Source organism: Euleptes europaea, chromosome 1 (genome assembly GCF_029931775.1).
Source record: "Euleptes europaea isolate rEulEur1 chromosome 1, rEulEur1.hap1, whole genome shotgun sequence".
Classification (NCBI taxonomy): Eukaryota; Metazoa; Chordata; class Lepidosauria; order Squamata; family Sphaerodactylidae; genus Euleptes; species Euleptes europaea.
The window spans coordinates 7128923-7152487 of record NC_079312.1 but is presented as its reverse complement, the minus strand read 5'-3'; the positions used below and the strand labels follow the sequence as shown (position 1 = coordinate 7152487).

At 44.9% G+C, this 23565-nt stretch overlaps 1 protein-coding gene across 1 annotated transcript; it reads right to left on the bottom strand.

The window, feature by feature from the left end:
- Positions 1–3044: 3044 nt before the first annotated feature.
- LOC130478323 (zinc finger protein 397-like) lies at positions 3045–23474 on the bottom strand. The gene is made up of 9 exons (XM_056850504.1): positions 23052–23474; positions 22631–22745; positions 20871–20912; positions 19960–20030; positions 18743–18786; positions 8638–8833; positions 6447–6527; positions 3424–3506; positions 3045–3342 (listed from the first exon to the last, which is right to left on the bottom strand). The coding sequence occupies exons 1-9, from the start codon at positions 23472–23474 to the stop codon at positions 3045–3047; spliced, it is 1353 nt and encodes a 450-aa protein (XP_056706482.1).
- Positions 23475–23565: the final 91 nt, after the last annotated feature.

Here is a 23565-nt window from a genome sequence, read left to right as displayed (position 1 = left end):
CTTGGCATATAGAAGGTCCCAGGTTCAATCCCCGGCCTCTCTCTTTTTGGGTATCTGCTGCCACCACGTGACCATTGTAGGACTTGCCCGCTGAGACAGTGGTCAAGATGCACCCACCCACCCACCCACCCCATATTTCTTTTTAAACCCTGAGGCCTTGCCTTGGTCTCCCACATACCCCACTTCTGGGCACCACAGGGACAAAATACTGCCTGGGGTTGCACTGGAGAAATAGCTGCTTGCCAACTGACAGCCTCCCTCCCTCCTCCCCACGCCCCCCGTTTTACAACAGTGTGTTCAAAGCTGATAGAGGTCTATGTGGTACAGAGAATTACGGTCAGCATTCAAAATTAAAAATAATTTATTAGAAGTAAAACGTCTCCAAGCATACTTTTAGTGCAACAACAGGTTGAGCAAGGGTTTCAAAATAACGGAGAAAAACACAATCTCTCTGTCCATCTCTCTATACGCGCCCCATCAGATGGTGGAATATAGGACAGGATCTTAAGCTTAGGATATTCTAAGTCTCTACCGAGTTTCCATTAACTGGAAGTCTTCTTCAGCACCTGGGGCAAGGACATGGTCCAAATGGCTGCCTCCTCCAGACCTCATATGAGCTCTGTCCTCCCTGAGTGCCCCAGCCAAAAAGGAGGCCTCTCTCCTGGCTCTCAGCAGTTTTTAATCCTTCCCTTTCTCTACCCACTGACCAAGTCAACCTGGGTCAAAGAAGCGTTTTCTGGAGCCTCTAGGAACGTTCTTCCTGGAGCCCTTTCTATCATTTTTAAACTTCTATCTGCATTTCTAAGAAGGTGGCTGAGGTGGGGCCAGGAAGCCCTTACTATGTCTCCCGCCTTCCTCCTGCCCAAGGAAGAAAAAAAGATGGTTAAAAGGTTCCCTCTAAACATCAAGGGAAAAGAAGCCCATCTTCACATGAGCCAAAGAAGGCCAAAGTACTGGATTCAGAAGCTTCCTGAAATTCGAAGACACCACAAAATATAATTAAAGTGGTTTATTAAAACAGTGCAAGAATATTAATAAAAGAGCAGTTAACAGGGACGATAAGATAATGAAGCTAAAAGAGCTCACTAAGCACGTTTACAGCATTGGTTCCTTTCCAGTTATTACCAATAGAAAGCTGAGTCCAGGACAAGGTTTCTGGTCATTCAGATCTACCCAGGTATAAGATGAGATGCAAGGCAAGCCTGTCAGACTCTTAACACTAGAACCAAGCTTGGAGGAAGCTGAAAACTAGAAGGAACTCAGCTATATGGCCAAAGGCCTGTGCTAGCCTGATCCTAGTTAACCCATCAAATGTTGGCCCAATTATAACACTTGAGCAACCACACCTGCCGCTGACCTGGTGACCTAAGCAATCAGAGGGATTTGCTAATGAGATCAGGCCTTATGCAGCCATGCTAAGCCCACCTGAGAAGGTTTCTCTCCCACCCATGATCTCAGTTGCTCACAAGACGGAATATCCCCACTTCTATCTCCGTGGAGCTAATATAAACAAAGTGGTGCAAACGGCACCTGGGTTCCCACTCCCACCTCCCCTCTCTAAGTCTCTGGAGTTGCAAACAGCTTGCTGAATGTCAGTTAAAAAGAGACTTCAGTCTTCTTAAGCCTCAGCCTGAACTATTGTTGAACAAGCAACTGTATCTTGCTTTGACCAGGAATAAAGAAGTGGTCTATAACTCCTCTAAATTAAAAAAACAACGATTTCCTTAAAAAAATGGGGAAATCAGAGCATGACTAAGAGAAGCCTGGAAGTCAAAGTGGAACACTGAAGCTTTTAATGATAATAGTATCAAGGAAGTCCCCTACTTTAAATACCTAGGGGTTTAGTTTATCAAGAGATTAAGTTGGTCAGTGCAAGTTGCTCATATTAAAAGATTAGCTATAGTGGCAACAAATATTGTTGTCTCGTTTATTTTTCTGCGGCTCAGTTCATCCCAGCCGTCATTAAACTGTTCAATAACAAGGTGGCTGCACAGAGTTGATATGGGGCTGGCATCTGGATTGACAAAACAAGGGAGGTCCTTTGAGTCAGTTCTTCTAAAATTCTGACGTTTCATTTTCGGAATTCCAAATTGTGTAACATGGGTGATTCTCCAAGCTGAACTGGGCTTGGATGAAGCCTTCTCTCTTAAAATTAAAAATGCCGTCACCCTAGGTTACCTCAGCTTGATTAGACAGCATTCTTATGTTCATGTCTGACTGTTCCTCAGTATGTGTGTGTGTTAAGTGCCGTCAAGTCGCTTCCGACTCATGGCGACCCTATCCTCAGTATAGGCGTGCCTTTATCTTCGTGCACCTAAATCTAGAATTTTGAAAGGGAAGTAGTGTAGACACTTTGTATCATGTGACTTTTGAATGTAATTATTTTTCTGCAGCAAGAAATAACTTAATTTTTCCTTTGCTCCAAAATATAGATCATCTGGAGACATTACCTTTTTTATTAGAAGATAATAGTAGACCTATCACTTTTTCAGTCGCGAAATTTTATTCACAGCTGTTCAATTATGCTCTACTTTTGTATACAGTAATCTTAAAACTAATGTGGCAAGAAGCAGTATGAGGTAGAGAGCTCTTTTGGCAGAAGGCAGAACTGCTCATTCAGTAGTCAAACTATCATTAAATATGGTGAGTGGAGCAGGGCTGAGAACCTAGTCCCAAGCAAGATAATCTATTAACCCTAAAGGTCTTTGACACCCCTGTATTAGATGTCTTCACAGGGTAGGACAAATATCTCACATTTTATAATGAACTGTATTCCAAATATTTTAGCTGAGAATTGGGCATGTCCTAACCAATACCAGTTCAACAGATGCATAATACGGGCCTAATTTGACAGTGTGATGCCTGGAAAGGTTGGACTTGAGGCTGAAGATCTTGCAATGTGGAAATATTTGTACGAGTTCTCTCTTGTGTGAATTCTCTGATGTAAAACAAGGTTTAGTGTTTATATGATTCCTCCTTTGTATATTCTTTGATGTATCTTAAGATATGCCTTTTGAGTGAATCTCTTTCCACATGCCAAACATTTATGTGGCTTCCCCATGCCCCTTCATGTGGATTCGTTGGTGGACTTTTAGCTTGTCACCCCGAGCAAAGGTCTTTCCACAATCTAAGCATTTATATGGTTTCTCCCCTGTATGAATACGTTGATGGCTAGTAAGGGGTGAACTCGAAGCAAAGCTTTTTCCACAATGCAAGCATTTGTATGGTTTTTCCCCAGTATGGATACGTTGATGTTTAATAAGGGGTGAACTCGAAGAAAAGCACTTTCCACACTCTAAGCATTTATATGGTTTCTCCCCAGTGTGGATACGTCGATGGATCCTAATAGATGTACTCCAAGCAAAGTTCTTTCCACAATCCAAGCATTTATATGGTTTGTGGCTTCGTTTATGGGCCCTAAACTCTGTTCTCCAAGAAAAGGCCTTTCCACACTCCAAGCATTTATATGGTTTCTCTCCTGTGTGGACTCGTTGATGTGAAGTAAGCTGTGAACTTGAAGGAAAGCCCTTTTCACACTCCAAACATTTATATGCTTTCTCCCTAGAGTGGATACGCTTATGTCTCATAAGATGTGCACTCTGAGCAAAGCTCTTTCCACAATCTAAACATGTATATGGTTTCTCCCCAGTGTGGGTACGTTGATGGACTATAAGCTTTGAACTCCACGCAAAGCTTTTCCCACACACCAGGCATTTATGCGTCTTCCCTGTGTAGAGTTGTTGATGGTCAGAAAGGTCTCCCTTCGAAGCAAAGCTCCTTCTACGTTCAAAGCATTTATCAGATTTCCCCCCTGTGTGGATTATCCAGTATGCATCAAATACTTGGGATTCAGCAACATGAGAAGCACAGCATTCATTCCCCCTCTTCCATTCTATTCCAGTAATACTTTTCTGCTGTTTTCCGTCAAATAGGAGGTGTTGTGGTTCTCCATTAGGTTTATTCTGGGGACCATCAGCCGCTGGAATAAAGAGAAAAACCTGATAAGACCTCCAAGCAAAACCGGAATCAAGTCAAGAAGGTCATTAACTGCTCTTGATGACAGAACAGGAATCATTTGAAGGGGAACAAAGCCTGCCCTGTATTAATCAGCTGTTGATGCTTCCTTGGAGGGTAGTTCCTTTCCTTTATCCCTTAGAAGCTCCTTGATCCATTGATCTTGAGCAGCATAAGGAGGGTAGTTCCAGCAGAGACAAGGTAGCCCAGTGGAACCTCCATGTTTAGAGGCAGTCTCTCTCTGAAGAGCGATGCTTTAGATCTGCTCCTATTATTGTGAACCTTCCAGGAACTCTAGCTGACTGTGTGAAAGAGGTGGCTGGACTAGAGACCTTTGGAAAATCTCTTCCTGTATTTGAAGAGAGGACTGACTGCATTCACTGGACACTCAGTTTGGAGCACAGCTGTACACCTGAACTATGGAGACCTAATCTGAGCTCCTAACCTATGAAGTTGGTTGTACTCTTCCCCCCCACCCAGTAAGTTTGGCCTCCCAAGCCCTGTGTTCTGTGGCCCTGCCTCTCGAACTGAGGCAGGTGGAGACTAGAGACTGGGCATGTCCAGTGATGGCCCCTTGTCTAGGGAATGCCCCCCCTTGAAGCTCACCTGGAGCATACCCTCCTATCTTTTCAGATATTTATTTATTTCCAACCAGGCTTTAACTTAGTGGGGTTCTCAATTTAGCTGTTTTATAGTCTCCTTCTAACTGAAAGAGTGTTCTCGGAAGATTTTTGAGGCAACTCAGTTGCTGTTTTATGGTGATCTTGTGCCCCTGGCTTTTTAAATTTATAATTTAGGCAGTATTTAGGATTGTATACCATTTTGTTTAATTTTTGTAGCCAAGTTGAGCAGGTCTATGGAGAAACCAAGTACTCTAAACATTTCCCACCAATCTTAGGTACAAACCAGCCAGCATTTTGTTTCCCAATTTAAGTTCCTTTTCACACTTGAGAAAGCTTTCCTGGCCATTCTCGAGCTGTTGCCTTTAGAGAAATCCTCTGTTCTCCTGCTGCTGAAAATTAGCCCAGGAGAAGTCCTACCCACTTCCACCACAGAAGTAAGCAGGTACCTGCTGATCTTTCTTTGTCTTTTGGATCCTGGACAAGTGGATCTCCTGCTTCTTCCACCATGGATATGGAATCAGGTTTGGGAGCCAGAAGTTCTTCTTCGGGGGGCAATAAACAGACCAGTTAGAGCCAGACATTCCAGCTCTAAGAAATATTCAGATTTAAAAAAACAGGCTATCTGAACATCAGCTATTCATAACGGCAAAAAGAAGAAATGCCATTTTAAAAAAACTCTTGAATGAAATGTGCGACAGGAAGGGAGGAGGCTACTCTTTGGATCCAAAAGGATCCGTCTGCTGATCCTGACAGCAGCCCAAAGTGGAGAAGAAGGGAGCAGGGAACTTCAGCACAGGAAAGGGAAGCCCTAGTCTAGACAGAGCCGCCAGGACACAGTACCTTAGCTCCCTCCCAAGGCAAGCAGGATCCGACATAACAATCTACTACGGCTCTGATGAAGGGCTCCTATTTAAAGGTTCCTCTCCCCTTTGAAGAGACCCAAAAGTCCTTCCAGGATGGGAAAAGGTGGTGATGGAACCTCAAAACTCTTACTAACAATCAAAACATTTAAAGGCTTATAAATCTGTCTTCTGTAGTTAGAAATTTTCTTATACCACTCAACATGAAAAGAGTTCAAAACAGCATGCATTTTCTTCCCTTTTCCCTCCAGCCCAGAATGGGAAAACGGCACCTGCCCAACTGAATTCCAGAGAAGCCTCAGAGGCAGGAATTCAGCAAGTGAAGCTCATCAGGACAAAAAGCCAAACTTCACCTGCTGAAATCCTGTTTTTCTTGGTTTGTTCTTCAGGGCTCTGCCGCCTTGTTTTCCTGAATCTGGAGCCATGCCTAGACCTGCACTGGTGAAGGTAGAATGAACACAGCAGAAGGACCTGAATTCGTCCCTTCTGCCCCCTCCGCCCCACATGTCTACCTGAGGTCTCATGAGAGGCTTTAATGTCCTCGGGGCAAGCAAATGTCATGGGCAATATACAAATACAAGTATTATTATTGTTATTATTTCAAATGCTCGTTTCCATGGCTGCTATGAAAGGCACAAGTGGAGGCCTCATTCACATCCCATAAACTGTTATTGAGGCCAATCTCCCTCCTACCCTGCTTACAATGGATTTTCCCCTCCACTCAAGATTTAGTTCCCCCTGAAGAACAATGAGCTCGCTCAGTTCTCAATAGGCAGTCAGTTCTCAATGGGCCTTCCTCCTCTGGCATGTTCCTTTTAGTTTACAAACCAATACTTTAGCTTACACACTAATACTAACTGGGTCCAGTAAGTAAGAAGGATTCCCTCCCTTGCCTGCATTTGGACCTTCTACATTCCGCTACTGAGAGAATCCACTGGAAAAGCCCTACCAGGGCTAGATTGGGCTCGCCTGGGTCATCCTGGTCAGAGCTGGGGTCCTTCTCAGTGGGAATCATTTGGGCCTTCAGCATCTGTGAATGAAGGAATACCCTTACCCAGAGAGGCCACATTCTGATAATTGTCCTCCATGACTTCCTGGTGAAGCCTTCTTTGGTCTGGATCCAGCAGGGCCCACTCCTCCTCAGTGAAATGAACATACACCTCCTCAAAAGTCACCAAACCCTGAAAAGAGAAACAAAACAGATGATGATGTTCAAGATTCAAACTTCCATCAGACACTTTCATTACCATTTCCAGCAAGCAGCACAGTTAACAGCTTGACAGAAAGCAATAGAGAAGAGATTCTCCCATGGCGCAGAGTGGTAAGCTGCAGTACTGCAGTCCAAGCTCTGCTGATGACCTGAGTTCGATCCCGACAGAAGTTGGTTTCAGGTAGCCGGCTCAATGTTGACTCAGCCTTCCATCCTTCCGAGGTCGGTCAAATGAGTACCCAGCTTGCTGGGGGTAAAAGGAAGATGACTGGGGAAGGCACTGGCAAACCACCCCGTAAGCAAAGTCTGCCTAGTAAACATCAGGCTGTGACATCACCCCATGGGTCAGGAATGACCCGGTGCTTGCACAGGGGACCTTTACCTTTTAGGGAGGTGAAGAGAGGCACCCAGTTGCATGATCCAGAGTTCTACGCTTACCCGATCAGGCTGCATGGAATCTGCTTTCTCTCTGCCCCAAAGAGATGTCGAAGGTTGTATGGCATCACCTGGAAGGATAAGAAGGTGAATGGAAGGCATTTCCACGTATTTTGCATTTCAGTTCCTTGAGAGGGAGGGGAATAAGGTTCTCCTTGTCTTGCCTCATGATCAGAACTATCCCCCATGCCCTTGCATCCTTATTCCAGATACTGTTTTGCTTCCACACTTTTGCTGAATGCAATCTTGGTACAGTTATCAGATACAAAACGGCAGGCTAAGAATAAAGAACTTTGAAATACAAGGAACTGGCAGTTCTAAAGTGACTGACCGAACCATATCTCCCATATCCCAAAATCTCTTTGCGGGTGGGCAACACCAGCACATATGCAAAAAGGCAGCCTTGCTAGCAGTGAAGTACCAGTAGTTGCCCTCTTGACACGCCAGCAAGGCTACACAGTGGGAAATGCCATGGACACACCATCTGTTTTATGTTTGAATGCCTTCTTATGGATTTCCCCCGTTCTACAATCTTTTCCCTTTCCCAGTTTTGTCTTACTAGGAATCTCTGTTGTTAAATTCAAATGTGGCTACCATATCTTGTAATCCACTGATGGCCCAATGTTGTAATACCGCCTAATCTGCCTACTGATTGACTAAATTGTCCTTTCACGATGATTATATTCTGTCTTGAGTTCCAGTTAATGGCAGAGAATAAATGAAAATATTATTTCTATTATTAATTAACATACAATAATTATTTACAAATGTGGAGCCATGAGATGGGTGGAGGGGGATCCCAACCCTTCCACTTCCTTGTGGGACCTGCCACAGCTCCCAGGCTCCTTTGCAGCCCCCAACTGCCACGCAGAAGGTAGATGCGTTGTTTACGTTTGTGCAGCAAACAATCTTTTATTTGGACAGCAATTTATAACTCCCAATGTATTTTTTTTAATTATTTCAGATTTTTCTGGAAACCTGGGGGATGCCCAAGTTCACATGAAAATCTGTTCGGAGGCAGCTTTGTCCTTACTGTATTTGTCCAATTGTCCTGCAGTGATTTTAAATTAATTCCAGGTTTTTACTCCCCCAAAGATAATTTCTAAACTGGGAATCTGGAGCGGAGCATCGTTCTATACAGGACTGCCAGTTCCTTGTACACAGGATCGTTCTATACTGGAGCGGAGCATCGTTCAATACAGGGGAATCAGAGAAGCCCCCTCTACGCTCACGGAGAACATCCTGTGGGAACTACATCCCTTTCGATCTTACCTGGAAATGTTGCTCCGTGGTAACAATCCCCTGTGATCCTTTTCTGCACCTGAAACAGAAGTAGGAATCCCAGAAAGGGGAGGCTGATGAGAAAAGAAAAAGGAAACAGGCTAGAGAGGGTTGCAGAAAGTTGTGGCAATCCATATTGATTTTGAGGGTATTCTTGATCACATCCTGTGCCTCCCCACCACACACATACACTATTAAGATGAAAACTTCTCACCTGCTGGTCCTGATTCTCTTCCTCTTCCTGGCTCAGGAGGAAGCCTTCTGGCAGGGCCACCGCCTGATAACTGGTCTCTGGCCCGCATTCCATGACCCAGATCTGCGCCTCCAGGGGCCAGATGGCCAGGACTTCTTCCAGGACCACCAGGTCCGGCATCCCCTTCTTCCCGTGCCTTTCTGGCTTCAGCCACTGACTGCAAAAATGGTGGAGTCAGCTGCAAACCTCTCGGGGTTCCTCGGCCTCCTGGTAGCAGAACTGCCTAAATTGCTGGACATCAAGAGAAAGGACATTGTTATCTCCCTGGCTCTTCTGCATGGCTCCTTACCACAACTTTCTTCTCCTCCTAGCTTCGGTGGTATCAAGGCCTTTTCTTGTTTCAGGGACAGCTGAGTCCAGCTCTCTCCTCATCCGCTCCAAAGAGCCTCCACCTGGACTAGCAGATCACCTTCTCTGCCAGATTCTAGAAAGGCAACAGACCTCCCGCAAAGCCAAGAATGACTTTTGGGTTGAGGTGTTGTGTGTGTGTTTGTGTGTATACACATACACACATATATGTGACATCTGCATTTGAAGAAGTGAGCTCTGATTCATGGAAGCTCATACTAGAATCAAGGCTTTTAGTCTCCTGGACTTTTGTTTTATTTTGCTACAATAGACAAACACAAAATGAGTGGATAAGTAGCAGGAGGGAGCAAGTAGTGCAGTGGTGAGAATGTCAGATTAGGTCTGAGAGACGTAGGTTTGAATCCCCACCCTGCCACGGAAGTTGCTGGGTGACCTTGGGCCAGTCACCCACTTTTAGGCTGACATATCTTACAAGGTTGCTGTGAGGATAAACTTAAGGGGAGGATGTGGTAAGCCACTTTGGGTCCCCACAGGGGATCAAGCAGAGATCAAGCAGAAAGGCTCTCTGAAAAGGTCATCCATGTAAAGTATACAGGAGAGATTCCTGTAGCATTCTCCAACCAGAGAACCCTGCATAGGAGTAGGTTGCCATTGTACACAGCGGTTAGGAAGCTGGAAACAGGGAATAAGAAGCAGAAGGGTGCTGCCTAGAATCCAAGGGGTACTGGATGGCCCCAATCCTGCTGCAGAGAACTGCAGAAGTTCCAAACAGCAGCTGGGCTGGACAATGGATACCAGTGGAAAAGCCAGAGAAGAGGAAGGAAGACCTGATTTTGAACTCTGAAGGGCTCCAACCCTCTAAGGCACTGGTTCCCAACCAGGGGTCCGTGGACCCCCAGGGGTCCGTGAGGACTAAATTAAGGTCCGCAAAACAAAGTTATAAACCCATAATAAATTAATATTTTCAATTAAAAGTTCTCTATTATAAAATATATATATTCAAATATTATTCTAACTTTAATGTTTAACTAACAGTTATGATTAAAGTTTATTTTCAAATTCTCAGAATTTTTATTTTGAACCTTGGGGTCCCTGCACCGAACAAAAAAGTCCTAGTGGTCCCTGGTCAAAAAAAGGTTGGGAACCACTGCTCTAAGGGGATTCATATCTTTTCACAAGCTGTGCAGATGAGAAATCTAAAAGTGCTAACAAGTTTGCAGAGCACTGTTTGCCGAGTAAAAACGAGGCTTTTGAAGGGCACCTTTTAATTAAGGAGTTGATCTTTAGAGTGCTTCTGGTCTGGAAATTTTTATTAATTTAAACTGCACTAGGATTTGTGTTAGTATGCTCTGGCAGTGGAGGTATGCTGGATTTTAATTAATAACTATTATTTAGGTGTTTACTATATTTTGCTTTTAAAGCCACCTCAGGCAGGCTCTCTGGAGGGACAACATAAAAATTATCTCAATCAATAAATCAATATTTTTGTCCTACAAGGAAGCAAAGCAAGGCAGAGATTTTTCAGAGGTTGTGGCTTATTTGAGGAACCCAAGGCTGACTTTGGAAAAACTGGTGACTCATCAGGAAGGGACTGGATTGTCCCAGACTGCAAACGGAGAGGCAGATTTCTAGTAACGGAAAGATCTTGCATTAGCAAAGGCCACCCAACTGTACGAAATCACCCAGAAAAGAAGATTTGCTGGCAGGTATAAAAAGGCAGAATTGCGTCTTCAGTCAGCCACAGCAGAGTGGAGAGGGGACCCCCCCACACACAAAAAAAAAAATCAAAGTTTGCTCTTCCAGAACAGCTGTAAAAAAACACGCCTGCACCACAACAAAGCCAGGCTGATGGAAAGGATCAGAGCCACATACCAAAAGACAATCGATGTGCCAGAGTCTGCAGGACAGCAGCCGAACGCACAGAAACAGGCAGCCGAAGGGGCAGAAGCCAGATTCCGGGAAGAGCTGGGGCTCTGCCCTCCAGGAGCTTCCAGAGGGCTCAAACGGAAAAAAAACGCTTTGCAAAGTGGACGCCGCTAATGATGCCAAGGAAATATTTCTGCAGAACTGTGGGGTTGGGATGGTGAATTCTGCAGAAGTCTTTGCAATACCCCAAAAGCAGCCCCCCACCCCACCCCCGCGACTATTCCACTCCCCCCAAAAAAAGTATTTTGCAAAAAAAAGAAAAGAAAGTATTTTGCAAAAGAAAAAAAAGTATTTTGCAAAAAAAAGTATTTTGCAAAAAAAAGTATTTTGCAAAAAGAAAGTATTTTGCAAAAAAAAAGTATTTTGCAAAAAAAGAAAAGAAAGTGTTTTGCAAAAGAAAAGAAAGTATTTTGCAAAAAAAGTATTTTGCAAAAGAAAAAGTATTTTGCAAAAAAAAGAAAAGAAAGTATTTTGCAAAAGAAAAGAAAGTATTTTGCAAAAAAAAAGTATTTTGCAAAAAAAAAAGTATTTTGCAAAAAAGAAAAAAGTATTTTGCAAAGGAAATTTTCTTATTTATCACTTAATCTGTTTGTTTTTTAATACGCGCCGAAGCTGCACCGCCTCCCCTTCGCCCGACGGCATCCGCCGACCTCCCAGGACGCGGGACCAGGAAGTGACAGCTGCGAGCCACGCGGGCCTCCTTGCCCGATGCCTCTCTAGGAATGGTGACTTTAACCCTCACACTGACTCTCTGCCCTGGGCAAAAAAAAGAACCCCCACCGCCCCCCCTCTCCTCGCCCCGCCCCGCCCCAGGCAGCATCAGTGGACCCGGTGAGACTCACTCCCTGCAAAGTGCAAAGTGCAAAGGGAAGGCAGGATCCGACCACCTTCTCCACCCCAGCTGAACCTCCTTATTGCCTCCCAGACTCTAAGGAGGGATGCTGAGGTTCAGTAGGGGAGAGAGGAAGTCAGCTAACAGGGAGTCACTGGGTGCAAAGTCATCCCTGCAGATCTGCCGAGGAAATGCCATCTTCTGATCCCTAAGAATCGTGGGGAGGGTGCGGAGAAGCTTCTGGCCGGGCTCACTGGCTTGAGCAGTGGTTCCCAACCTTTTTTTGACCAGGGACCACTAGGACTTTTTTGTTCGGTGCAGGGACCCCAAGGTTCAAAATAAAAATTCCGAGAATTCGAAAATAAACTTTAATCATAACTGTTAGTTAAGCATTAAACTTAGAATATTATTTGAATATATTTTTATAATAGAGAACTTTAAATTGAAAATATTGATTTATTATGGGTTTACAACTTTGTTTCGCGGACCTTAATTTAGTTCTCGCGGACCCCTGGGGGTCCGTGGACCCCCGGTTGGGAACCAGTGGGCTTGAGCCATGTAGAGCATTTCCATGGCATCGGCTGCGCTGCTTCTTCCCAAGAGTAGAAAAGAGAGGGGGTTACCGCACTCGTATTCCCAGCGATCTATTAAGAGTTTGAAAACGTTAGAAAAAATACTGTGCGCACTTTCTATGTATTCCCACCGATGTATTAAAGAGTTTGAAAACGTTAGAAAAAATACTGTTCGCACGTCTTCCAACCATTTATAAGCCGTGGTATCCAAAAACCCTTTTAAAGCGGTGTTTTTTATAACATTTTCAAACTCTTAATACATCGCTGGGAATACAAAGTGCGGTAACCCCCAGAGAGACCAGTAGCACCTTAAAGACTAACAAAATTTCACGCAGGGTATGAGCTTTCGTGGGCCACGGCTCACAAGTTTCAGAAAACTCATACCCTGCGTGAAATTTTGTTAGTCTTCTACCGGACTCTTGCTCTTTTTTCTACTGTTAGTGACAGACTAACACGTCTACCCATTGTGATCTTCCCAAGAGGACAGTTTTATCTCGATTGTGGTTTGATTTTGGGGAGAAAAGTGGTTTCTCTCCCCTCCCCCCCTTGTGTATTGGAGGGAGTCCAGCTTCCATGGTCTGGGGGATCCACTTCTTCCTGGCCCACAGGTTTTCTTTGCTTATTTTCTAAGGGTATGACTGAAATGCTGATGCAGCCACCATGGGAAAGCTCAACCTGGCAAAAACTATATTTTTAGGGGGGGAGTACAAAATGATGCCCCCCATACATATTTTCATTATATATATATGAATATAATCAACATATACATATATAATCATCAGCTCTCTTAAACTATAGAATAATTTTTGACCTCTATGAAATGTTAATGAATAATTACACTTTTACATTATATTATCTGTTATTGATACATAATTAGACTTTTGATGCTTGTCAGCTGATAGGCCTCATAGAGGACTGTAGTTCCTTTAGAGCAGTGGTTCCCAACCTTTTTTTGACCAGGGACCACTAGGACTTTTTTGTTCGGTGCAGGGACCCCAAGGTTCAAAATAAAAATTCCGAGAATTTGAAAATAAACTTTAATCATAACTGTTAGTTAAACATTAAACTTAGAATAATATTTGAATATATATATTTTATAATAGAGAACTTTTAATTGAAAATATTAATTTATTATGGCTTTATAACTTTGTTTCGTGGACCTTAATTTAGTTCTCGCGGACCCCTGGGGGTCCATGGACCCCTGGTTGGGAACCAGTGCTTTAGAGGCAGAGAAAGTTTCAAGCCTATGAAGGCAACCACAGATCGAACTTTAGAGGGATTTAGTTTTGTTCCTGCCTTTCCACAGGTCTGGGCAAATTATGACCTTCCCCCAAATTTCTCATCCAGCCCTCGGCCTGTTTAACAATCTATCCACAGCCTCAGCCTAGTGAACCCCAGAATCGGTTCCCAGCCCAATTCTCGAGAAAAATGTTTGGACAGTTTGAGAGCTCCTAACCCAAGCAGCCGAATAAGACAGGTGGCTGGGTCTCTCCCTGTGCTTAAAACACCAGCAGAAACTCAGGCCAAAACTCTCGCACACCCTAGCTTATAAACAGCAGAAGATTATTGAGAATCTTGTGCAGATGTGTTTCATTCATTCAGGCTTTTCACTCACACACACACACACACACAAAAGACAGAGCACAGAAACCTGCCATTTTAGCATCAGGAAAAAACAAATACAGATATTCTGCAAACAGTATTTAAAAAATTCTATCCTGGTAAGAATTCTCGGCTGATCAACGCCTGGTAAATACCTTTGCTTTTTAAAAAGAAAAAAAGAATGAACATAGTTGTCTGTTCCACCATTCTCAGTAAATCTCAAAAATAGTCTTAAGGTTTGCTCCACTTGCAAAGGTCTCCATCTTCCTTTCTCATTACTAAACCTACCAAGTGCCAAATGAACCCAATACATCATCTTTGTTACCTTCACCCTGTGGTCAGGACGACCTTGGTATATGCTGTGCAGTCTCTCTAACTAGATGAAGTGTTCACAAGAAAGAACCAGTTTGGTTCCTAACCTCTTAAGAGCATTCGTAGTCATTCATGGTCCTGCAAGGATTAACTGTCTAAACCTTCAAAACAGATGTTATTGTAGTAAGCATGATTTCTCGGGAAGTGAGCAATTCTTTTTACCACAAGCATGGTGTTGTGGTTAAGAGTGGCGGACTTTACTAGTCATTATCAGCTTCCCACCTTACACAAATTCCACAGGCACCCCCTGTGGCACCCTCTTGGAGTCTGCCACACTGACTGAATCTTTTCCACACTCTAGGCATTCAAAAGATTTCTCCCGTGTGGGTTCTTAGATGCCACTGAAGGCTGCTACCCGAACCAAATTCCTTTCCACACTTTCAGTATTAAAAAAGTTATTTCTATGTGTGAGTTCTTAGATGCCACTCATGACTGCCTCTGTGACTGAATCTCAAGGTTTACTCCAAACTGGAAGCAGAGTAGGGGAAATCAGCTTTAAAAGGGTTCCAAAAGGGATCTTGTAGTATGGGTATACCAGGGTAGATACATGGACACATGAAGCTGCCTTACACTGAATCTGACCCTTGGTCCATCAAAGTCAGTATTGTCTACTCAGACTGGCAGTGGCTCTCCAGGGTCTCAGGTAGGTCTTTCACATCACCTATCTGCCTAGTCTCTTTAACTGGAGATGCTTGGGATTGAAACTGGGACTTTCTGCATGCCAAGCAGATGCTCTACCACTGAGCCATGGCCTGTCCCCTAACTAGTACTCCAAATTAGTACTCTAACTAGATCTGGCTATTACTCCAAAATAAAAATATATAGAAAGAGAAAGTAATTATAATTGTAATTTTATTGGATACAAAAGAGGAAAAAGGGAGCAAAGTTGTACACCAAGGACCTGAGAGCTGATTCCTTAAGTCCTAGCACATGCACAAACAACTAAGAATGGGGGAAAGGAATGGGGGGAAGAGGCAAGGATAAGGAGGAGATAGGCCAATATTACCTGATCCAAGAAGAGAGTTCGTGTAGCAGAAGTCCAATGAGAGAGAGTGGGGGTGGGGTCCCGCAAAGCAGCTGCAGGACCATCCAGGGATAAGCCTTTTTTCCCTACTGAAGAGATACCTGCCCTTACCCAAGAGTCAGACTAAATGGTACAAGGTCTGCTTATCCCCAGAGACAGGCCTAAGAAATGGGGTACTCTCTTTTGTCCCAGAGATAGAGCTAAACTACTCTGCCACACTACCAAGCAGCAGTTCCCTTCCCTCTGTCTGCTCTTTTTCCTGAGCTCTCTCTGCTCTCTCCCTGAAGCAGAACTCAAGTCCCTCTTCTCCTGTGTCCCCTCCAACATCTCATCCCCCTTCTTGAAGGAGACTGAATGCTGGAGCAGCACTCCTATGGGCTCAACTGAGTGGCTGATTTTCCCTTCAGGGGTAGGACAGCCTCCTGTCCATCTCACCAGGTAATGGGGGAAATCTGGCACACCCTTTACACGGACCTGGCCTTCCCCCTTTTATGAGGAAAAATCCCATAGTTTGGCATGGGACTGGTCTTCACCATGATCATGAGTCATTCAAGAAATAAAGTTTGAAATTGACTGGGCAGTTTGAAGTAATTGCCTTCAAAATTCAGAAGGAAGAGTAGGAAATGACACTTGATATTCCAAGGTGGTGTAGTTTTCAAAGCACAGGGTGTACCTGAGTCGATTGGATGCTGGGCTGCTTTAATGGTTCAGAGGTGATAGCCCATTAACTGGAAATGGTTTTATTTTCCTTTGATGAAATACTCTTTGAAGTAGAGATAAGGTTGTACACATGACTTGGAGCTGGGGTGTGTGTACGTAAAAGCCCTAGAGACCTCCTGCCTCCTGCCTCCATAATGCAATGTGTTCTCTCAAATTTATTCCAAAGATCTCCCCATTGCACAAATCAACAAGAGGAGAATAGGGATCAAATTGGAGTGTCTCAACTGAAAAGTGGACAAGGCCCTTATACTGAGCATTCATCTTTGTGTGGGTCCTTTGATGCCTTTGAACATTGCCCATCTGACTGAATCTCTGTCCACACTCTTGAGCATTGAAAAGGTTTATCTCCTGTGTGGTTTCTCTGATGCCTTTGAAGAGTGCTACCATGACTAACTCTTTCCACACCATGAGCATACAAAAGCTTTCTCCTCCGTGTGGGTTCTTTGATGCCTCTGAAAACTGCTACTGCAACTGAATCTCTTTCCACACTCTTGCGATTTAAATTGTTTCTCCAGCATATGGGATCTTCAGTGCTGCTGAAGAGTTCTGCTCTCACCCCACACTCTGAACATTCAAAAGGTCTCCCGCATGTGGGTTCTTTGATGCCTTTTAAGACTGCTACTGTGACTAAATCTCTTTCCACAGTGTAAGCATTCAAAAGGTTTCTCCCCTGTGTGTTGTACTTTATGCCTTTTAAGATTTTCACTCACACTGAATCTCTTTCCACACTCTGAGCATTCAAATGGTCTCTCTCCCGTGTGGGTCCTTAGATGCTTTTGAAGACTGCTACTCTGAATGAACCTCTTTTCACACTCTGAGCATTGAAAAGGTTTCTCCCCTGTGTGGGTTCTTTGATGCTTTTGAAGACTGCTACTGTGACTGAATCTCTTTCCACACTCTGAGCATTCAAAAGGTTTTTCCCCTGTGTGGATTCTTTGATGTCTTTGAAGATGACCATTCCGAATGAATCGCTTTCCACACTCTGAACATTCAAAAGGTCTCTCCCCTGTGTGTTTTATTTGATGTGTTTGAAGATAGCACCTGTGACTGAATCTCTTTCCACACACTGAGCATTCAAAAGGGTTTTCCCCTGTGTGGTTTCTTTGATGCTGTTGAAGATGGCTATTGCAAATGAATCTCTTTCCACACTCTGAGCATTCAAAAGGTTTCTCCCCTGTGTGTTGTACTTTATGCCTTTTAAGATTTTTACTCTGACTGAATCTCTTTCCACAGTCTGAACATTCAAATGGTCTCTCCCCCGTGTGGGTTCTTTGATGCTGTTGAAGAGTGCTACTCTGACTGAATGTCTTTCCACACTCTGAGCACTGAAAAGGTTTCTCCCCTGTGTGGGTTCTTTGGTGCACATGGAGCTGTGATCTGTATCTGAAGTACTTTCCACACCAAAAGCACTTACATGCCTTTATTATAGTGTGCTTCAAAATATGTACATTACCCTTTCTTCCACTCTCTAAGCAGATTAATGGCTTCTCTCCTGAATGAATCCATTTGTGTTGAACAAAATCTGATTTCTGTGAGAGCCTTTTTTTACAGTTTGAGGAGCTGTAAAGTTTCTCTCCTGCATGTGTTCTTTGATGCCTAAGGAGGTCTGCTCTGCAAAGGAAGCTCTTTCCACACTCCAAGCATTGAAGGGTCTTTTTACCACTGTGCATTTGCAAATGGATCTCATATCGGGTTTGATCTGAAAAGTTCATTCCACACTCCAAGCATTTATATGCTTCCTCTGCTATGTGGATTAGTTCAAGAAAATCCCACCCTTGGCCAGGAATGGGTTTATCTCTCTTTTCGACCATGTGATTTCCTTTCTGCCTCTTAGGCCAGCCTTGACTCCTGATGTTTCCTTTCAAATCTTCATTCTTGACTTTATCTGGCAATACCTGATGCAGTTCCTCATCAATCTCATTCCACTGATCACCACCTGCTGGAATAAAAAGAGAGATCCCATTAGCAGCCATGCAAGGAAGTCTGGTCTTCCCATGAGGTTCATCCACATACAAAAAATTTCAGCAGTTTTTTCTTGCTCTACATTGAAGGGTACATTAATATATACCTCCCCTCCCCAAATGTACTTTAAAGGGGGAAGTGGCAAAGAATTATTCCCCCACCATTCACATTTCACTTGCTCTTGATTCTCTGCTATTGATGATTACATAAAAGAGAAGATTTTCATACCCTGTATTTTTCTACCCTTAAGAGACTCAAAGTGGCTTACACATCACATTCCTTTCCCCTTCCCAAAACAGGCACATTGAGATTTAGATGGGGCTGTGAGAGCTCAGAGAGAACTGTGACTGGCCCCAGGTCACACAGCAGGCTACATGTGGAGGACTGGGGAATCAAACCTCTTTCTCCAGATTAGAGTTTGCTGCTCTTAACCACTACACCATGGTGGTTCTCTGCAAGATGTGACCAAGATATCCAATCCTGCAACTGCAGTTTCCTTCTAGTTTTGATGAAGGCTATGAAAAGCTGGCTTTCAGCCTTTGCTGCAAGGAAGAAGCCAAGAGTTCATCGAATGAACCCCACAGTTCAAAGGGGACCCCCATAGTTTTTGGAAGAGGGCAGTTGTGGGGAGGGCAGGGAAGGCCCAAACGGATCTAAGTGACGGCTGTAGGAAAGGGCCTTTGGCTTCTTCCAGCTTGGCTGTTAAGTAACCCCCCTTTCTCTGGAATATCCAGTATTTAAGGATACAGAAGCTTCTTGAGAGCCACAGCTGAGCTCAGCCCTGGAAGGAGCTTTGGAGAGGGAGAGGGAGAGGGAGAGGGAGAGGGAGAGGGAGAGGGAGAGGGAGAGGGAGAGGGAGAGGGAGAGGGAGAGGGAGAGGGAGAGGGAGAGGGAGAGGGAGAGGGAGAGAAAGTGATCGTTCTTATACTGGGAAGGAAATAAATCTTGGGAGGAGGAAAAAAATTATGGAAGAATGGAGGACAAATATGTTGTAATGGTTGGAAACTGAGAGTCTGTCTGAGGGCTTCTCAGTCCTGCATTGGCCTCAGGCCAGGACACCCTCTCTGGTTTGGCTGATGGCCACAACACTGGCCTCAGTTTCCCCAGGCAAACCAGGTTGCTTGGGTTGCTCTGCCCAGCCCTGCTGAATATAACTTTTGCTCTCACCCCACCACCTTGAGGCCTCCAAAAGGGAGCAAGTAGCAGGGCAGGCCTCAAAACAATGTGGTGTAGTGGTTAAGAGCAGTGATTTGGGGTGGGGGACTCTGATCTGGAGAACCGGGTTTGATTTCCCCACTCCTCCACATGAGCGGCAGATGCTAATCTGGTGAACTGGACTTGTTTCCCCACTCCTACCCATGAAGCCAGCTGGGTGACCTTGGGCTAGTCACAGCTCTGTTAGAGCTCTCTCAGCCCCACCTACCTCATAGGGTGTCTGTTGTGGGGAGGGGAAAGGAATTGTAAGCTGGTTTGATTCTTCCTTAAGTAGTAGAGAAAGTTGGCATATACAAACCAACTCTTCTTCTTCTATTGCTGTTCAAGATTTTGATTCATGCATTATTCCAATGGAACAATTCCAATGGCAGCAATTTGCACCAATGGCTCCTGAGAAAGTTTCTTACCCAGAGAGGCCATGCTCCTGTAGTTCTCCAGCATGACTTCCATGTAGAGAGCTCTTTGGTCCGGCTCCAGCAGGGCCCACTCTGCCTGGGTGAAATACACAGCCACCTCCTCAAAGGAAACCGGAGACTGAAAGAAAAAGAAGATTCCCTTGTCAGAGATCATGCTTGGCAAAGATGGAACTATGGAAGCGGGGAGTGGTCTGGGAGGGTGTAGGATGGAGAACTTGGCATGTGTAAAAGGAGTGGTGTTCAGAGCCTCCCCCCTTAGCAGCAACTGCAGAAGAAAAGCCCCCCGGAGAAACGAGGGGGGGACCAAGGCTGTCCCCCACTCATCCCCCCTACCTGGATAGGAGGTGCAGCAGCTATTTCCATACCACCGCAAAGAGAATGGATCAACACTGACTTTTCACTGCCTGCAAGGGAGAGAAACGTGGAAGAAAGGATTATTCACAAGATTGAACCGCTTGGCCAAGATTCGTCTACCTTTTCTTTTGAGTCACCTTGAGTTCACTTAATGGGGAAAAGGTGGGATATGAATATTGTAATCAATGTGTGGAATTTCCTCCGTGAATTTGTCTACTCCCCTTTTACAGGCATCACAATTAGTGAACATAACTGGGAACCTGCAAAGACTTGTGGGAGGCACCTCATTTCTCCCTCCCCCACCATTTCCTCTTTCCATTTCCTGAAAGCCCCCATAGCCTTTTCCTGCTTCCTTCCCTCCTTTTGGATTGGCAGCTTCCAGGTGGGGCCTGGAGATCTCCTGCAATCACAATGGATCTCCCAATTACAGAGATCAGTTCTCCCTTAGGGTTGGCTGCTCCAAGTTGGGAAATTCTTGAAGATTTGGGGGTGAAGCATTGGTAGGGCAAGGTTTGGGGAAGGAAGCAATATCAGCAGGGTATAATGCCATGAAGTCCATCCTCCAGGGCAGCTATTTTCTCCAGGGGAATTGATCTCTGTTATCAGGAGATCAGTTGTAATCCTGGGTAATCTTCGGCTCCCTCTCAGAGGTTTAACAAAATACAAGCTAGCTGCTTCAGGAGGATGAGCAAGATAGTGATATGACACTACCCAGAAAATGCACAAAGAATGAGATTGCAATTTTTGAGGGTTGAAAAAGCCTAGCTCTGGGGGAGCGATGTGAAATGACTTGATGAGGCTGCCAGGTTGTCTCCTTTTGACTTGAAGTTTTCTTGTTAAGAAAAACGAGGAAAGTATTATTCGACCACCAAGGCTGTACATATACTCACCAACACCTCCAGTTGGAATGTATGTTATCTTCTTAAAGTCTCCTACACAAAAAGAAGGAAGAAAGGATTCATATCCTCATTAGGAACTTTTCAGATTTATTTCTCCGTTTCCCGTTTTTGTCTTTCTGCTCCATTATCTCCTGTTAAGTTTATGCATTATAGAGCTACTATAGTTTATTTAGTTGGTATGTAGATAGGAATATATATGTGAATGTATAATTGGAGTGTAACTATTATAACTGTGACATTATATTATACACCATATTTGTTATACTTAGACTTAGTGTGGCATAAGGGTATCTTGATTTTTTGTTTGCCTACTCAGAGGTTAGCAATCCTAATTTTCCTGGAGGAAATTGCTGCTTTGGAGGGTGGAACATATGGCATTATACACTTCTGAGGTCTCTCCCCTCCTCAAACCCCACCCTTCCCTGACTCCAGCTCCCAAATCTCCACAAAGTTCCTGACTTGGAATTGGTAACCCTATTGCCTTCACAGCCAACCTACCTTTATCTGCTCCTCTATGTTAAGCTTTCCAGTTCCCCCGCCCCCAGCAACCTCTACCTTGGAAAACTGTGCCCCAGTTGTGTGGCCACTGGGTAGGCCCATTTACAAGGTAGGGAACCCTCAAGGACGTGTGGGATGGCACCTCCCTTCTCATGTATCCTCCCCACACTACCCCCTCTTTCCCTCCCGCTGGCAACCCCCATATCCTCTCCCCTTTCCCTACCTCATTTCCCCTTTTCAGCCATTCACCACCCTACCTTTACCTCTCATCTTTGGCTGTATTTATTATTTATTTACTTCATTTTACCCTCCCTTTCTCCACAGCAGGGAACAAAGCAGCTTACATTATTCTCCTTTTTATCCTCAGAACAACCCTGTGATGTAGGTTAGACTGAAAGTATATTACTGGTCCAAAAACACCCAGTGAGCTTCCACAGGAAGATGGGGATTCGAACCTGTGTCCCTCAGACCCCACTCTGAATTTCTAACCATCATATCACTGGGTGGCTGACGTTGAGCAGTAGCAAGCAGCCAGGTCTAGTTGAGTCATGCAAGTTGGGTTATTCAAGTCACCCAGAAGTTGCTTCCAGGACTAGGGTTGCCAATCTCCAGGTGCAATCTGGTGATCCCCTGTAATTACAACTGAACTCCAGACGACAGAGATCTGTCACCCTCGAGAAAATGTATGCTTTGGAGGGTGGACTCTGTCATTATGTTCAGCTGAGGCGTCTCCCCTCCCCAAACCTTGCCCTCCACAGCCTCAACGTCAAAATCTCAAGGAATTTCCCACATTGGAGCAGGCAACCCTACCTAGGCCTGGCCCCAAAGAGTCCTCCCTCAAACATCAAAATAGGCATGGAAAGGGCCCCACTCCTCCCCCTTGCTTTTGCTGACAGAACAAAGCCTTGGAAGGTGGTGGTTGCCTAGCAACAGCCACCAAGTGAAATCCGCTGTTTACAACTGCAGGTGATCCTTTTAATCCTCTTGGGGTTTTTGAACTCCCGAATAAACAAAACAAACAAACAAATAAAGTTGAAGTTTTTCTGCAAACCTGGGGCCATTTCAGATTATGCCCCTTCACAGCTCCAGTCACAGGATTTAAGTATCCAAAGATTTGGCCTACTTTGCTATCAGAATAGAAGACTGAGTGCCACAAGTTGCATGAAGAAGTATTTCGTTTCCCCCCCTGTCCAGATCTCTCCATCCGTGAAACTCACAGGGTGCCCCAATCCTATCCACGCACGAGTCCTTACCGTGTGAGAGGTCATCTTGGGCATGCTCCTGGGCCCAGGCCCACTGCCCTTCCTCCGACGGAGCTCTTTTGGTTTCAGAGAACTTCGCTTCCGTCTTCATGGATGGACCCCACCTCTGAAGCAGAAGCAAGGGAGATGGGTCAGAGAAGGAATGGAAGAAACCAAGGAATGGATCCTGCCCCACTCCCAGACTCTGCACCTTGCAATCGGCAGAGCTGGTAGGGTTTTCCTTCAACCCTAATAGGTTGAAGAAATTCCCTGGAATGGATGAGAAATTCCCTAGAAGAAGTGGCTGCTGAAGCAGCTTGTTAAATCTCCCATCTGGATGATTAACACTCAAACAAATATCAGGCAGGGAAGCTTTAGGTAAGGTCAGATATCATTGCTTGAATTGGACATAGCTGTAAAAAAAAGCTCTCACCTGTTCTGCCTGCCTCTTCTCCTCTGCCTGACTCAGGAGGAAACCTTCGGCCAGGGCCACCGCTTGGGAACTGGTCTCTGGCCCGCATCCTCTGATCCAATGCTGCATTTCCTGGGGCAGGATGGACAGGAACTGCTCCAGGATCACCAGGTCCAGGATCTGCTTCTTGGTGTGTCTTTCCGGCTTCAGCCAGAGGTTGCAAAGCCCATGGAGCTGGCTACAAACCTCCCGGGGCCCATCAGCCTCATAGTAGCTGAACTGTCGGAAGCGTTGATGAAGTACTTCTGAATTCAGGGGCTCCTGATCTCTGATCTCTGGCACTGTTCTCTCCCAGAAATCAACATCACTCCCAGTTTGGATGGGATGGGGGCCTTTTCTTGCTCTCTTGCCAGGTCCAGGTACTTCCGGGTCCTGCTCTTCCATCTCTCCTATTGGGTCCCCTCTGACTGTGAAAAGATCACTTTACTCACTTGGCTATGAAGAGGCTTATCCCTGCGGTGGTGGGGGGGAGAGA